The sequence below is a fragment of the Chaetodon trifascialis genome, chromosome 11, assembly GCF_039877785.1.
Source record: "Chaetodon trifascialis isolate fChaTrf1 chromosome 11, fChaTrf1.hap1, whole genome shotgun sequence".
NCBI lineage: Eukaryota > Metazoa > Chordata > Actinopteri > Chaetodontiformes > Chaetodontidae > Chaetodon > Chaetodon trifascialis.
The window spans coordinates 7,568,732-7,584,831 of record NC_092066.1 but is presented as its reverse complement, the minus strand read 5'-3'; the positions used below and the strand labels follow the sequence as shown (position 1 = coordinate 7,584,831).

Below are 16,100 nucleotides of genomic sequence, written 5' to 3'. Positions count from 1 at the left end.
TCTCTCTCTCTCACACACACACACACACACACACACACACACACACACACACACACACACACACACACACACACACACACGCACACATAAAAAAGTCAAATCTAAATCTCCATGACTACTAACTATAGTTGTATGATAAACATGGTGGGCTAGAAAGTAGAGTATTTAGCTATAAAAAGTGTAAATGGAAGTGGAAAGTAAAATATTCAAGCACAAATGAAGTGTAGTTAAGCAGAGTATGTCACTGGAGTAACCATAGACATGGGAGTAACTGTACTTCACTGCAGACTGCAGTTAGTACAGGGTGTAAACGCCCACTGGTCCAGTCACATAGAAACAGCTGGTGAATTCCGGGCCAGCAGGGGGCGTCATTTCTGTATATTCAGATCACTGCTTCGCCGGGCGGGATTTCCGCAATAATATCAAGTATGGCGAAGACATACGACTATTTGTTTAAATTACTGTTAATCGGCGACTCTGGTGTCGGGAAGACCTGTGTTCTGTTCAGGTTTTCAGAAGACGCCTTCAACTCAACGTTTATCTCAACTATAGGTATGGTTTTGGTCATGTATACTGTCTCTTTCTCTCTGTTTACAGTACGCCAATGATCTGTGTCCAAGGCTTGGGCTATTTGCTGGAATGCTGGCTATGCTATGTTGACGGCTGGAAGTAGTTTCTCAATTGTCGTTATTACAATAAAATTTATCCTTTCACAGATGTCATAGATATGATTCGCATATGAATAACAGAGGGAAAGAGGAAACACTGTTAGGTGTGTGTTCTGCTTGAAGCCAATGTATGAATTGAAATGTTTGTGTTGTATTATCAAGTCATGCCGGGTGGCTCCCCTGCTAACTAGTTAACGTTAGCAGTTAGCCAAGTAGCTCGAACGTTAGCCACCAGGCCCCGTTTACATTCTGGTAAGACACCGGAAGCCTGATATGTAACAAGCTATAGCTGATTAATGTAAGCATTTTAGACGCACCGTTGTTCTTTAATGCACGTACTGCTGCCGTCTGTCGTAACGACAGACCGAGTCGCTTCTTATTTCACGTCCACGGTTTCAGCCAAATGTTTGACAAGTATATTAAGCTAGCAAGCTAACGTTATGATTGACATGCATGATCCTTTTTTATCCCTCCAGGCATTGATTTCAAGATTAGGACAATAGAGCTCGACGGCAAGAAGATAAAGTTACAGATATGGTAAGTTTACCACAGTTCGTTTAATGTATGGGTATGTGACATGATGGCGGTGTTTGATCAATATTTGTTTAATAAAGTATGAATGGTACACGCTGTATTCAAGGTGAGGCTCTTTACAAATGTGTGCCCTCAGGTCGTTCTATGAATACTCGACCTCGAGAAGTTCTTAATTATAATTTTAGCGGAATTTGTTTCTCTCTCTCTATATATATATATATGTAGTTTCTGTCTTAAGTGACTAAATCACTGGTTTTGTTACCCATAAAGTTCATCAGTCTAATGCCTGCCTTTAGTATACGTTCATACCCACCTGCTGCACTTTTGTGTTGAATTCAGTTGCTGCAGGGAGAAATTGATGGAAGCTTGTTGAAATATTGATCTTAAAGGAATTTAATATTCATATTTAATCTTTCTCATATATAATATCTAAGATGTCACCATTCTGGTGTTTTTCAGGGATACAGCTGGCCAGGAGCGCTTCCGAACAATCACAACAGCCTACTACAGAGGAGCAATGGTGAGTGTCTTCACATGTTGACTGATGAAGGGAACATAAATCCACTTTCATGGGAAGCCACAGCTCTTTAGCTCACTTCGTACTGTTATCACATTTGCTTTTCTTTACAGGGCATCATGCTTGTCTACGACATCACCAACGAGAAGTCCTTTGATAATATCAAGAATTGGATAAGGAACATAGAGGAGGTATTCGCTTTACATTCCTTTACGTGCTTCCTCTGAAACTATCCAAATGGCATCACGTAGCACATTGTATTAATTAAATTTTTCTTCTCTTATCCAGCATGCATCAGCGGATGTTGAGAAGATGGTCCTTGGCAACAAGTGTGACATCAATGACAAGCGGCAGGTGTCCAAAGACAGGGGAGAGAAGGTGAGAAGTTTGGTTCAAGTTGAAATAATAAATTGGCATTGGGTTTTCAGTAATGAATGATAACACTGGTGCACTATTGTACTGGTATAACATGAAAAACACATGTCAGCAGGCTTGGCAATATGTTAATTGATGTAATTCTTTCCCTTTTTTCCTTTCAGCTGGCATTAGAGTATGGAATAAAGTTCATGGAGACCAGTGCAAAGGCCAACATCAACGTGGAAAATGTGTGTAGCCGTCCTGCCATGAATTATAATATGCTTAGCAGATCAGATGTTATCAGAGTAACAGCTTGTGCGTTTGTTCTGGTTCACAGGCGTTTTTGACACTCGCCAGAGACATCAAATCAAAAATGGACACAAAATTGGTAAGAAGAACTCTTTGGGAATACAGTGTGGTGTTTCGCATGGTATAAAAAATAGCTTCATATTTCTCACAATATGACCTGTTTATTTGTCATGTTTGCAGGAGGGCAACACTCCACAGGGGAGCAGTCATGGAGTCAAGATCTCCGAGCCTCAGAAAAAGACCAGCTTCTTCCGCTGTAGCCTACTCTGAGGACCGAGGCCTTCAATACTGGCTGCCAGCTGGCTGGACATAAATGGACTGTGCTTGCTCTTAGCACTTCCTTCCCCTTCCTTCTTTCTACCCATCCATGGCCTGCCCTTCCAGTCCACACAAACCAATATATTCCCAGTAAGCGGAGGACTTCCCCTCCTCTCTTCCTCTTCTGAAAGCTTCCAGTGGTGCATCTCTTCCATTTCAAGGAGATCTGTTGTTTTCAGAGTGCTTGACTGGTCGAGGACTCAACCAGGAGCATTGTCCAGATGTTCCTTATCACACAAAAGACAGGCTCTTACTTCCGACGTTAGTCTCTTTATACTACGCACTTATATTTCACACAACTGGTAGCACAACCGAGGATGAGAAATTATTAAATTAATGTCAAGGTTTTGGGATTGCAAATACAAATGTGATATTTAGATCTATTTTTATTAGTGCTCCTTCCCTTTTAAGTTATAAATATCGACCAGAGACTGAAAGGCTTGAACTGTAGTGAAACCGAGTTGCACATGCTTTCATTTTTATTTCAGCAGTTGAGAATCATATCAGTCGTAAGGCAGTCAAGGATCAGAGAGGAGTTAGATTGAAAGGTTTTCCATTTGAGTTGTGCTCTTTGGATTGCGTGTAGTCCTTGACAATCACTCGATGTGACTAAAAATGCCTGTTTCATCTTGTTCCAATCATTACACATACACTTCAACTCTTTCTTTTAATCCTTCTGCAATAACTGTCAGATGTTGAGAGGCAGTTTGGTAACACAAAACCTCAGAATACGATCCAGATTTCTGCTGTCAGATAATCAGCAGATTTTATGAGCTGACATGTTTCTGCCTCGGCTTACACTGGTGCACTAACTTGCAAGAAGGTCTTGTGCATGTAAAACGAGTACATTGTGCAAATGTGCTAACACGCCATCATTATTCATTTGGAACTACACTATGTAGGAAAATGCCAAGATGTACACGCTGTATAATTAATCATCAATTGCTCCATAACTGCAGTTGATGATTATTTTTATTATCACGTATTCATTTTCTAGATTTATCTTCAAAAATGCCTGTTAAAGTTCCCTAAAACCCAGGGTGACATCTTTGCCCAATCAGCTGTCCAAAACCCAAAAACATTCAGTTTACCATCACATGAGACAAAAGCAGCAAATCCTCACATTTGAGGAAAGGCTTCAGATGACTCTAAAGTGTTGCCTTTCAGTTTTACATGAAGGTTTTGTAGCAGCTCTGATTCACAGTGAAGCTAAATGACGTCTCCGGTTATTTCATCGATAAAGTCGCGCGACGTTTCGCACTGTAAGCCCCTTCTCCTCCTGCTATCCACGCAGCTCTCCTTGCACTTTACCAGTAACTCGTGTTTGTGTGTAGTCTGTGCCAAGTGATAGTTTTGCAATACAGATACTTAGTTAAAAACATTTTGATCTATTGAGTCTTGGTAGTATTATGGGCATACTTCCTAAATTCTACTACACCTACTTATAAATGACTTGATCTTTGCTGTTTCACCTCTAGTGATCCACTGTCCTGGTATCAGTTCACTGAAAACCATCACCCTAACATACTTCAACAGCTAGAGATATTTATAAAAGAAGAAAAAGAATTTGCAAGTCTCTGTTTCTATGCTACTGCCCTGCCAAAGTCTAGTTTAAAAGTGATGTTTTCTCTGCTTATTAACGTGAACGCCGGCTTAACCGAAGCTCAGAGGTGGCCCCGTTAGTATTGTACATTTTCTCTTGTTTGTGTTCGATTGTAGCCGTTTAGGTTGACAGCTTGGTGACACCAGAGGCAGTGCGCATCATAGGTGACCACCTAAACCTAAATTTTAATCAGTATTTCATTAATAACGCGAGCCACAGTGAACTAGACTTGTGCGATCCAAACATGTACCCGCAATGTAACGTTGATGTTGAGTCTCGATCTGTTTCCATTGTTCCTCACGTTTCCTTTCTACATTCGTTATTAGTCTGAAAATCAAACTCCTATATGCACAATATCAAGGGAGGATCTGCTTTTGCTTGCCTGTACCTGTTTTTTTATATAAATATATATCAAATAATTTGGGACCTCATGACTACCACGGCCATTTGTCTTAACCACTAATACTCAGTTCTGTCATAGGTGAGCTATGCATCGTGAATCTTGGACCTGTGCATATGTGTGTGATGTAATTTTCAGACATACTTGTAGACCTGTGCAGTTGAATGTATGGGCTGTTTGTCTTTTTTTTGTTTTGTGTCATTCACTGAGCCAAAAACAGGACGCACTCTGTTTGTGGAAGTGTCACTGCTGCGTCAGTGCGAGTGAAACTCAGCACGACGGCAGATGAAGGAGGAAGAGCCCGGACGTTGAAATGCAGAGGTCGTGCTGTTGTCTCATTCGAGTGATACTGTAGCTTTAAGTCAAAAAATGAAAACCTAGGGAGCAGACGTTTGTGGAACTCGAGCTGTGTCATTTCTCTCTGAAATGACACTTTGATTTTGTTTTGAGATCATATCCTTTTCTTAAGCATCCTATCACGTCATAATATCCTTTACATCCCTTTTTACAGCCATATTTTCATTCCATCACTTGTGAAGTAAACAGGGAGAGGAATACATTACATTTTGGAGAAAAAAAAAGTGAAAAAAAAAACATTGTAAATATCACATTGAAAAAAGAGATCTACTTAAATTGTACTGTACTTTCTAAACCCATATGAAAATGTATCTACAATTTGTAGATATGTGTACTTTTGATTTAATAAAAGAAGATTGTAAAACATCCCATTGACTGTCTTTATTGGCTGGCTGTCAGAGGAAACTACACTGTCAGTTGACCCCGTGCTCCCACAATGGAGCCTGACTGCTTTCATGACAAACAGCTCTCCTTTTATTGGCCCGCGAGGACCCACTGGAATATTCTGGCATGTGTTTCTTTTATAGTCCGCTGTAACTGAATCCCTTTAGATACAAAACACAAATCTACCGTTGATGTTCATAACTAATGAGCCTTGTCTTGATGGATTGGTTGATGCCACCACCCGATGACAGACCTGCAGTCACACCATGAGTCCTGTTATTTCTGCATTTGCAGTAATATGCACTCGGTATGTTAGCACAGGTCAAACAAGCTGATTTACAGTAATGCTCCCATGAAAGACAAGACCGTTCACAGTTGCTCGTAGTATTTACTCTGGGTGCGATCTGTCAAAGTCTGATGATCTATGATGAGAGTCACAATCTTTTTGGTTACTTTTTTTTTGTACAAAATAAAACGAAATCTGTTAATTCACAGGTTGATCTGTGGTTTTTGGTTCAGATGTCAGGATTCTCAGACTCTCCGGGTGTCCTGCAGCATTTTAAGTCCATCCTCACGTGCTTTTCAAATAGAGAAATACACATGATTGCTTCATGTCTTTATATCCTGATGTGGAAGGTACTGTGAACAGAGATTCAAGTCGAGGTTACAAAAAAATGTAAGAATAAGCAAAGTAGTTACGTAAATGGACGTTCCTGTAGGTTACAATACACAACAAAATCAAACGTAAATGTGTTATGTTCTCTGTAGGCGGCTGATACGAACCTTAGAGTGAATGCTGGCCTACCTGAGGAATTCTGGAGCCCGAACAATCATGTGCTGGAAGTCCTCCAGGGACAGGCGTCCGTCGTTGTCCAGGTCGGCCTCGTCTATCACCTTCTCGCACACCATCCTCGCCTCGTCCTCTGTCAGCTCGTTTCGGGTCAGCTTGTTCAGTGTCTTCTCCAGGTCTGACTTGCAGATGAAGTCGTCATTGTTGAAATCTTGCAGAAAGTGGAAGAGAAGGAGAAATCTCGGGTTTATGAACAGCTGATATTTTGTGACAATATTCAGTCAATTCAGATTGAACTTCTTGCTAAATAAAATAGCCTTTTCCCCATAATTTTATTGTCAGTTTGTAAACTGCAGTCTTAATATAATGTTAGACTAATACATTGATGTCCGTTTGAGGCATTGATTAAACACATCTTACAGTCAAACACCCAGTCCTTCAGTAGAGATTCCACCTCAGATATCTGAGCTCATGCATCCTCATCGGCCTTGCTCATCATAACACAGCCATGCTTTTTCAGTCTGTCGCCCCTCCTTGGATTGTCTCCTGTATTGGTCTGAATAATGAATGAACAGACTTGACCCATGACCATGGCGATGTGTATGTAACCTCTTCATCTGTCCACGTCTGTTAATTAGGGGGGACCCTCGTGCTGGGCTTTGACAAGCTCTTTGCTTCTATAATGGGCCGGTTAATCATTTATAATGTCCCACGCACCCTCTGCCATGCTTACAGCTCCAGAACCCTTCACTGTGCCCCCTTTTCATATGCATGTGCCATATTATTATTACAAAGGGAAATTGGGAAGATATTCATTCAAAATTAAAATTTGAATGATTTTGTTGCACTAACATGAGGCTTATTTTGGTATCAGACTGCTTCTTTAAACTCTGCAGTTAGATGTTAACCTTAATCTTCAGTTCAGGGTCCTGGAGACCTCAGGTCCTCTTCAGCAGCTCAAAAAACATTGTTTTATCGCCATGATACTTCATAACTTTTCCTAATTTTATGAGATTTACTTACATACATGATTTTGAACATTACAGAATATTATGCATTATTTCTGTTTCAGCCCGTCCAGATAGATACTGACAGAAATTCAAATGCTCAGTATCTGTGATTGTTGTTGATAGGACTTTTACAAATACAACATAAATTCAAATTCAGTCCATCTGAATTTCTGTTTTAGAGTATAACTGTTGGCTGGAAAGAGAGCTAACTGACCTCAAACTGCAGTACTGTGCATTTCTTTGTGAATGGCAAACAAAAGGAGTGTATATTTGTTCATGTGCAGAACAAATGTCATTAAAAACCTGAAATATTTCCTTATTTGGTGTAATATCAGAACTACATGCTGATGTCTGCATTTCATCACCTTCATCAAATGTTCAAGCTCAGTTTGTGGCAAAGGGAAAATGACCACTTCAGTACTTTCCTGCATGTTTGGATATTTTACCATAAATTTTGAAAGCGTAGTAGGCCTTCAGGTCACGTGGCGCCATCTCGCTCAGGACTGAAAACATGTCCAAGAAGTCGTCCAGTGTCATATTCCCCTCTCCGTCCTCAGAGAAAACCTCAGCGATCCTCTGGCGGAATGGGTTGTCCTGGACAGAGGCGACACCAGCACGTCTGTGACAGTCTGATAAAAACTTCTGCAGGTAATCACACACAGCGACGGCCTGGTGCTGGTTGGATTTGATGCCTCCCTGTGCTCCATGGCTGTCTGTCATTGGTTCGGTTTACATCTCATGCCTGATTTTTGTCTTCCTGATGAAATCTCCAGTGAGCTACAAAACAGCCACAATTTGGCAGCATGAATGACGATGAGGGAAAGCGTAATCTTCAGTCTTACTCTCCCTTTCTCAGGACATGTCAGCGACCAGCATGTTCACACACCTGTTTACCTCGCTGTCATTGTGTAAAGAGGCATATAATTAATCCAATTCCAACAAGTGTGCCCTGAGGGTCTCACCGCCATTCTTCAAGTTTAAAGGAGTCGGGTAACGTATAACCTTTCAAAGAATTCTGTCGATTAGTTGGCCATTAATTATGGATTGGCAACACAGGGAGGGAGCGGGTCTGCAGGGTGTGTGTGGACCAGCGGGTCTACCTTCAGCTCTGGCATGCTGCCAATCAGCTCATATGGTAACTTCACATCTGGGTGGTTGGTGTAGTCGAGAGGAACGAGCTGCGGTGCCAAATCCCGATAGCGGTAGAACAGTCTAGGAAAGGTTTAAAAAATTTACTTTCAATATTGAATTACAAGATGTCTTATAGGTTGTATATCTGTGTGTTTTAGATTAGCACTTGGCCGGTCAGAGAAGTTAAGTTAGAAAGCTCCTCCTGTTATGCTGGAGTCTATTTTTCTCTGTTGTGGTCAATACTGAAAAGGCTGAAAAATGAGTTTCAGCACAGTAATGCTCTCTGAGCAAGATTTTAAACACCACGTGATCTCAATGGTAGCCCGCCCCACAGTGGGACAGGCCTCCTGATACTGTAGTTTAGAGTTACAGTGTAGTATTGTGCAGAACACAACAAATATTCAGCTGTGTCACATCTATTAAGATTCATGATATCAGTGAAATCATTTGCTCACCTGAGAATTTCTTTCCTTGTAAAATATGTACAGTCCTGCAAATACAATCAGACCAGGGCAGGAGAGCGAAGTTACTGCAAAGAACATCAGGAGGCAGCTTCTTATACAGTCTGCTGCAGAGTTACTGGTTTTATACAGGGCTGGAAGAAGGATTCAAGCATTTACTTCAGCAACACCACACTACGAAAATACTCCTGCACAAGTCATAGAAGAGCTATAAAATAAATGTAGTGAGGTTACAAAACTGCATGTAGTGGAGTAAAAGTATAAAGTAGCATCAAATGGAATAATAATTCGATAAAATATAAGTGCTTCACAATAATACTTGAGTAGAGTAAAAACTAAACAGAGTAGATGTTTTTAGTTATTTTCCACTGCTGGTTTCATATGAAAACAGGCAGCATAATTCATTTTTTAATCATTTGGTTAATAAAACTTTATGCATCCCGTCTCTAACTTTGGACCACAAATCAATTAGGAGCATTTGTATTAAAATGTCCACAGAGAGACTTTTCAGAACAGCAAGGATGTGACAAACAAAGTCAACAAACACCATGAGGAGAGCTGAGTTCAACCCGGCTGTGAAGGAGAGCACCGCATGACTCTGGAACTTCGGCATGATAATGAACAAAAACAGCACAAAGTCGTCTGACAAGCGTGTTAATCTTGTTTACCGATGCCGATAGCTAGTGTTGATCAGAGAAGAGAGCCATTAGAGTGAGCGAGGCTAATTATCTCATTCAGAAAGAAACAGGAGTGACACCAACCTGATAGGCATCTAGCTGCTGTGCTGTAAAGATGGTCTGTTTATTCCCCATGTCTGAGCGCGTAAACAGCAAGCCTCAGGTCCATCGCTGCTGCAGCATCAGGTGCTTTTTTAGGGTGTGTGGATATGTCAGATATGAAATACTGGGACAAAAGGAAGCCGGAGCCAAAGGGGAGATCAGGTGTCGGGCTGCCACGGGGCCCTTTGGTCCCCATTATAATGGCAGCATTTCATCGTTTTCTCCTTTGTGAATAGCAGCCCCTTTGACAATGAATAAGGGCTGTCGTCCAGCATCATGCCAAGTGGTATCAACCCCCTTTAGTGCCACTCTATGGCCAACGCCTCGGTCACCGCTCAGGTTACACTCTTTAGAGACAGGGTTTTGTAGATGGCAAATGGACTTTTTGATGCAAGTCATCTCGATTGTTGGGTATTTATCCAGTTATTGGGTACATTTTCAGCTTTAAGTCAGGTATTACATAGATGAGCTAAAACTTAACTTAAAGTGTGCTCATTGTGCATGCGTATTAGGAGTGAAAAGCACGAGTTGAGGCCCTGAAATGAAGCATTGCCTTTTATCCTGCCATTATAATTCAGAATAAGAGGTGCACTGAGCATAAGCAACACAGAAGACAGGGCATCTGCAAGTCTTGAAAAGTCCCTAAAAGTATTGAATTCAGTCATTTATGTCCCATCCCTACTGGTTTTCCATCATGATTTCAAACTTTGGCCAGGACAATCATGAACCAGGTACTAAATTGAATTCAATCTGGCATCAAAAATATGTTGAAAAGTCTTAAATTTAACTTGGTAAACATTGCAGAAACCCATGAAACTATCCAAGAAGAAAGGTTACTCACAGCTCATGTCTGCACAAAGGCCATAGCAGACGTCATTACACCTTAAGATAAAGCTTTATAGTATATTCAGTCTTTATCTGAGGAGTGCATTGCTGCTGTTTTGCAGTGCTTCACCTCCAGCAGCCTCCGCCTTCACTGAAGCAGCTCTGCCTGTTTGCTCCCGGCCTGGAGGGTTTATATTCTTCAGTTCATTTCTTACAAGGATGTGACTCGCAGCACATCCTGAAATGTTGCTGCTTTGCTGAAAGTGTAAAAACCAAGCTGGCAAGTCGAACTATTTCTAGAATAACTAGTGTTCCGAGTTCATGCTGAAAGAGGAATATTTGTTTTGAACTTAGACCAAAACCAGTGCAAGTGACAGGAGGGAACTATCTGGAACTTTACAGCCATTAAGAGGTTTGATTGACTCAGTGATTTCTGCAGTTTTTCTTATCACCTTCTATGTTGAGTGTGAACGGTGTGTGCCATTGTATCTTCTTTCACAAAATGCAGTGAATTCTATTCTTTTTTTTAAACCTTTTTATTTTTCTATTCTACATTGGATAGCTGTCATAAACATGCATATTGTCCCTCTCTGTCCCTGTCAGGTGTCGGGCAGAGAATGAAAGAGATGCCACCCAGCAGTAACGGTCCATCTAAACTGAGCACAGAGGACATTACAGATGTTCAGGATATCCAGACACAGCAGGAGACCTCTGAGCCCCGTGGTTTATTCTCTTTACCTCAGAATAAATGGAGCATTAAAGGTTTTCTCCGGAGAAATGCTTTTGTTCTTCTCACCACGGCTGCTGTTGTCTTAGGTAAGTCTCTTTGAGAAATATGAAAATGAAATTTTATAGCAGCAATTTTTAAGTCTTTTAACTTAAATGCTCATGTTGTTAAATTTCATGTCATGTCAGCAGTCAGTATGGCAGAAATCTTTGTTCCCCACATACTGGTGGATGTGTTATTCTGTCTGTCATGTCCATGTCTCTCTCTGTATTTAGGGAGTACTGTATTATATTACAGGTACATTAATGAAGAGCAGTTGCATCTGTTTTCATTAGCGTTACTGTTGCTTTTCCAGCAGCGCTCACTGACATGTTGACCTGTGTTGATGTTTCTTTGAGGGATCGGCCTGGGTGTTGCTCTGCAGTCCTGTGACATGTCAGCCAGAGATATCACGTACTTTACCTTTCCTGGAGAGCTGCTGATGCGAATGCTACAGATGTTGGTGCTTCCTCTCATCACCTCCAGTGTGATTACAGGTTAGGTGTTACGTTCAAATAGCCCCAAATATGCCACTGTGTACGCATTATAAGCATGGTTCACAAACCACGGCAGCTTCAACCTTAATTTTGTCCATCCTTGCTTGTGAACGTCTTTCATACCCAGTCATGATACTATCACCTGTTACCAATGAGCCTGTTTACCTGTGGAATGATCCAAACTGGCGTTTTTGGAGCGTTCCACATCTTTCCCAGTCTTTTGTTGCTTCTGTCCAAACTAAAAAACATATACACGGTAAATTAAAATCCACATTCTCAGTCAAACCTTCCCTGCCCTGAAAACGTTTGATCCAGTGATGTTACCTGCTAGCAGGTGCTCATTTAGCAGCATTTTCTGCATTTTTCCATCCTTTTTGCTGAGGTGCAGAGAATATTAGAAACATCCTCAGTATAATGCAGTCTGAAACAGCAATGCCACCACTAACTACAGCCTTTATTGCCATGCTGTGGTATTGGATTGCATTAAATTGCACAGTTGTATTGGTAAAGAAAACATTTTCACATGGTCACACACTCCTACACACCGTACATGATGGTGCATAAATATGTTGCACTGTGGTTTCATCATGTGAATGTGTGGCATGATGCAACAGTACATGTCAAACTGAACTGCTTCCTTTTTTTGCAGTATTCACTTTTTAGATATACTGTCTTGAAAATATGTCGGCTATCAGCCTAAAACATGGAGTTACATTCTCATGTTGCAACATTGCAGGCATGTCATCTGTGGACAGGAAGGCTTTTGGGAAAATGGGGCTCCAGGCTCTCTGCTATTATGCAGTGACTTCCCTCATGGCTGTGTTCACTGGGATCACCCTGGTTGTTCTTATCCAGCCAGGCAAATCACCCACGAACACCTCAGCGCCCTCAGGTGGTGAAGTGGAGGCTGTGCAGACTGTGGATGCTTTTCTGGATCTGATCAGGTGTGCATCAAAAAGGATCAATCAGCTCAATCAGATGTGAACGCTCAGTCCAAGCTAACCTGCACTGTGTTTTTTGTGTTTCAGAAACATGTTTCCCTCAAATTTGGTGGCTGCTTGTTTCAGTCAGGTGAGATCTGATCCTGCAGGATGTTTCTTTGTTGTCTTTTTCATTATGGAACCTGTCAGCAATGATGATTTTCTTCTTCTTTTATTCAGTATAAAACAGTTTATTCCAAAAGCAAAAGCCATGGTGTCAATCTGACTCAAACACGTGAGTTCAGCAAGACTAATAATTGTGACCGATTATTTCTATTCAATGTGAGAAGTTAGTGTCATGACTTGTAACGCTGTTACTGGGAACCCGATAGCTGACATCACACCGATGCCGGGCACCTCAGATGGTGTCAATATTTTGGGTTTATTGGTCTTCTGCATCGCCTTTGGCCTCATCCTGGGCAATATGGAGAATGAGGCGAAACCTCTGCGGGACTTTTTTGACTGCCTGAACAAAGCCATCATGCATCTGATCAGCATTGTCATCTGGTAAGAATGAGAAGCTGCAAATATGACAACACAGCATGAAAATGCATCATCCTTTAAATTAGATGCTTGTTTTTGACCCCTCTTTTTTACCACAGTACTTGTCTCCCACAGGTATTCCCCCGTGGGAATCCTCTTCCTGGTTGGAGGACAGATTTTGACGCTGAAAGACGTCGGAGTTATAGGTCGCCAGCTCACCATGTATTCTCTCACTGTGATCAGCGGTCTGCTAATCCACAGCTTCTTCACCCTGCCCTTCATCTATATCATCATCACACGTAGTAATCCCTTCAGGTTTATGGCTGGTGTACTCCAGGCTCTCACCACTGCCTTTGGGACTTCATCCAGGTGAGTCTGACTCCCACCTGTTGTTCAGAAGCTGCATACATTTAAGTGAAGATGGTACTGTTTATCTTACAAATGTGTTTTTTTCCAGTTCTGTGACCCTTCCCATCACCATCAGCTGTCTGGAGAACAATCTGAACATGGACAAACGGGTGACACGCTTCATGCTGCCTGTAGGAGCCACATTGACCATGGATGGCACAGCACTTTATGAGGCAGTCGCTTCCATTTTCATCGCCCAAGTTTATCAAATGGAGCTTGATGTGGGTCAAATCATCATCATCAGGTATGATTCAGCACAAACTCATTATAGAAGTTAGAGTTGAGGACTTTGACAACTTGAAAAATACATTTTGTAAATGTAGACTATGAGTAATAATTCCTCTAACATTATTTTTCAATAAGTTGTACAACATAAATTGGATTAAGTTAATGTGTAAAAATAAATTGGATTAAGTTTGATACAGTTTTATATTACTGTATGTAAATTCCTTTAATTCAAATGATGCTTTTTTTTTATAGGAGTGAGATACAGTATAAGTTTAAAATAACTTGGATGTTGTTAAAGGTATGTAAACATGTCTTGAAGGCATCCTGGAGACTTTGTGGCTTAGAGTAAAGCTTTAATATCCCTGAGGGACAGTTTGTTTGTTGTGTTTGTTTGAGAGGCTGGAACGCAGCCTAAACTGGTTTCCAGTCTGTTAAATGAACATGCAAACCTCCCAAAACCGTAAAGCTTCATGCTGACAGTTAGAGTCACTTCTAACTGCTAACAATAATCATTCAGATCGAATCTAACTCTCAGCAAGGAGACACTGAACTGTTCCTTTAATGAACACAACACGTAAGGTTATTCATTATGCTGCATAAATGTATAAATAGGTATATTTCTTTATGATTTGCTGGTCACTAATTTTCTGATACTTGTTCATAATTCAATTCCAGTGTCACGGCCACAGTTGCAGCTATCGGAGCCACAGGTATCCCACAGGGTGGCATGGTATCCATGGTGATAGTGCTGACCTCAGTTGGACTGCCACCTGAAGGCATTTCATTTATCATCGCAGTCGACTGGATGCTGTAAGTGTGAGACTTTCTGTCTGTCAGCAAACTGATTTTGAAGGTTAGAGCCTGAAAACAGCCCACTCACCTGAGTAAAATGTTGCCATTGTATGTTTCTGCAAATCATCAATACGTTAAATTTGTTCATTTCACATATATTATAGCAAAGTTTCTACAATAGGCATTAAAGTGATGTCCATCAGTATGTTTCTTCATACAAAACTGGGTATTTTTAAAGAGATGCTGGGGCATTTTCTAACTGTTTGTGGCCACAAACCCAGGAATTTTAAGACAAACATGATCTTTTCCAAACCATAATCAAGTGGTTTTGTGTGTCTAAACTTACCGGACATTCACCACAGCATGTCACAACATAAAATTGAAAATGCAAATGCAAAGAAAAGCAAAGTTTCAGCATATCAATGAGAAGGTGTGTGTGTATGCATGTAGTTGAGGGTGGGTCTTTGTACATATGGAGGGTGGGAGGGATGGGTTTTTAGTGTTGTTCTATATCGATTTATATTGTTTTTAACTCTTGTGAAGCACTTTGTGTTGCATTTTATTATGTATGAAAAGTGCTCTATAAATAAAGTTTGATTTGATTTGATTGATTTGAAGGAGGGCTGCACGGTGGCGCAGCAGGTAGTGCGCGTGCCTCACAGCAAGAAGGTTGCCGGTTCGATCCCCGGGTCAGGCGGGGCCTTTCTGTGTGAAGTTTGCATGTTCTTCCCGTGCATGCGTGGGTTCTCTCTGGGTACTCTGGCTTCCTCCCACAGACCAAAAATATGCTCATTAGGTTAATTGATGACTCTAAATTGTCCGTAGGTGTGAGTGTGAATGTTTGTTTGTCCTTGAATGTGGCCCTGCAATCGGCTGGCGACCGGCTCAGGGTGTACCCCGCCTCCCGCCCATTGTAGCTGGGATAGGCTCCGGCCCCCCGCGACCCCGAAAGGGATAAGCGGCATAGAAAATGGATGGATGGATTTGAAGGAAACTGAACATACATTTCTATGTAGACTGCTTTCAGCTGCAACATATTCTGAAACACATTCTTGCTCTTGTGTGTAGTTGTGGTCAAGTCAATCTTCTGAGTTCCTAACCTCAGAATTTCCTCTATGTGTGTTGACAGAGATCGTTTGAGGACGACCACTAACGTGCTGGGTGACTGTGTGGGCGTGGGTGTCGTCCAGCATCTGTCCAGACGTGAGCTGCAGAGCTCCAGTCCTGCAGACGGATGCTTAGTGGAAGAAAACAGAGCGAGACCATTCGACTGAGACTTGCTTACTGTTCCTCAGTCACTGTGGAGTATTTTTCTGATTCAAGCAAAACTGATGTTTAGGAAATGACAAATCATCTTGATGTATCAGGACAAGATACTTTTTAAAGTCTCACCTTGGATTAGATATTATAGATTATGGATTTTAGAGTCTGTGTTATTGAAAAGAGGCACTTTAACTGCGTGAAAACTTCACTGTGCTTTAAATGGTTTTGCGGCCTTCCTCA

General features: G+C 41.3%; 3 protein-coding genes across 4 annotated transcripts; 2 read left to right on the top strand and 1 right to left on the bottom strand.

Annotated features, from left to right (window-relative positions):
- The first annotated feature begins 395 nt into the window (after nucleotides 1–395).
- Nucleotides 396–5,431, top strand: LOC139338637 (ras-related protein Rab-8A). Its single transcript, XM_070973838.1, has 8 exons — nucleotides 396–552; nucleotides 1,145–1,205; nucleotides 1,662–1,722; nucleotides 1,833–1,910; nucleotides 2,008–2,097; nucleotides 2,259–2,324; nucleotides 2,414–2,464; nucleotides 2,566–5,431. Exons 1-8 carry the CDS (start codon nucleotides 429–431, stop codon nucleotides 2,653–2,655), a joined length of 621 nt encoding a protein of 206 aa, XP_070829939.1. The 5' UTR covers nucleotides 396–428; the 3' UTR covers nucleotides 2,656–5,431.
- Nucleotides 5,432–6,064: 633 nt separating this feature from the next.
- On the bottom strand, nucleotides 6,065–9,699 carry cib3 (calcium and integrin binding family member 3). 2 transcript variants are annotated; one of them, XM_070974836.1, is made up of 6 exons: nucleotides 9,601–9,699; nucleotides 8,834–8,868; nucleotides 8,348–8,459; nucleotides 7,694–7,841; nucleotides 6,253–6,448; nucleotides 6,065–6,086 (listed from the first exon to the last, which is right to left on the bottom strand). In XM_070974836.1, the coding sequence occupies exons 1-6, from the start codon at nucleotides 9,649–9,651 to the stop codon at nucleotides 6,065–6,067; spliced, it is 564 nt and encodes a 187-aa protein (XP_070830937.1). In that variant the 5' UTR covers nucleotides 9,652–9,699. The 2 variants fall into 2 exon arrangements, with proteins under 2 accessions (XP_070830937.1, XP_070830938.1); XM_070974837.1 differs by lacking the exons at nucleotides 8,348–8,459; nucleotides 8,834–8,868 and having other exon boundaries at nucleotides 9,601–9,651.
- Nucleotides 9,700–10,312: 613 nt separating this feature from the next.
- Nucleotides 10,313–15,871, top strand: LOC139338761 (excitatory amino acid transporter 1-like). The gene is made up of 11 exons (XM_070974018.1): nucleotides 10,313–10,349; nucleotides 11,047–11,259; nucleotides 11,569–11,706; nucleotides 12,443–12,650; nucleotides 12,735–12,777; nucleotides 12,867–12,900; nucleotides 12,977–13,193; nucleotides 13,305–13,538; nucleotides 13,627–13,821; nucleotides 14,481–14,615; nucleotides 15,727–15,871. Exons 1-11 carry the CDS (start codon nucleotides 10,313–10,315, stop codon nucleotides 15,869–15,871), a joined length of 1,599 nt encoding a protein of 532 aa, XP_070830119.1.
- The last annotated feature ends 229 nt before the right edge of the window (nucleotides 15,872–16,100 follow it).

What these genes read in the sequence shown, in the direction of transcription:
- LOC139338637 (XM_070973838.1), top strand. Translation starts at nt 429, where the DNA reads ATGGCGAAGACATACGACTATTTGTTTAAATTACTGTTAATCGGCGAC. An exon ending in CCTACTACAGAGGAGCAATG is followed by an intron (nt 1,723 to 1,832) that starts GTGAGTGTCTTC and finishes TTTTCTTTACAG; the next exon opens with GGCATCATGCTTGTCTACGA. An exon ending in CCAAAGACAGGGGAGAGAAG is followed by an intron (nt 2,098 to 2,258) that starts GTGAGAAGTTTG and finishes TTTTCCTTTCAG; the next exon opens with CTGGCATTAGAGTATGGAAT.
- LOC139338761 (XM_070974018.1), top strand. Translation starts at nt 10,313, where the DNA reads ATGATTTCAAACTTTGGCCAGGACAATCATGAACCAG. An exon ending in TGGCTGCTTGTTTCAGTCAG is followed by an intron (nt 12,778 to 12,866) that starts GTGAGATCTGAT and finishes TCTTTTATTCAG; the next exon opens with TATAAAACAGTTTATTCCAA. An exon ending in GGTCAAATCATCATCATCAG is followed by an intron (nt 13,822 to 14,480) that starts GTATGATTCAGC and finishes ATTCAATTCCAG; the next exon opens with TGTCACGGCCACAGTTGCAG.
- cib3 (XM_070974836.1), bottom strand. Translation starts at nt 9,651, where the DNA reads ATGGGGAATAAACAGACCATCTTTACAGCACAGCAGCTAGATGCCTAT. An exon ending in GCAGCATGCCAGAGCTGAAG is followed by an intron (nt 7,842 to 8,347) that starts GTAGACCCGCTG and finishes GCCTCTGTCCAG; the next exon opens with GACAACCCATTCCGCCAGAG. An exon ending in CGGGCTCCAGAATTCCTCAG is followed by an intron (nt 6,087 to 6,252) that starts GTAGGCCAGCAT and finishes CTCTGTTCACAG; the next exon opens with TACCTTCCACATCAGGATAT.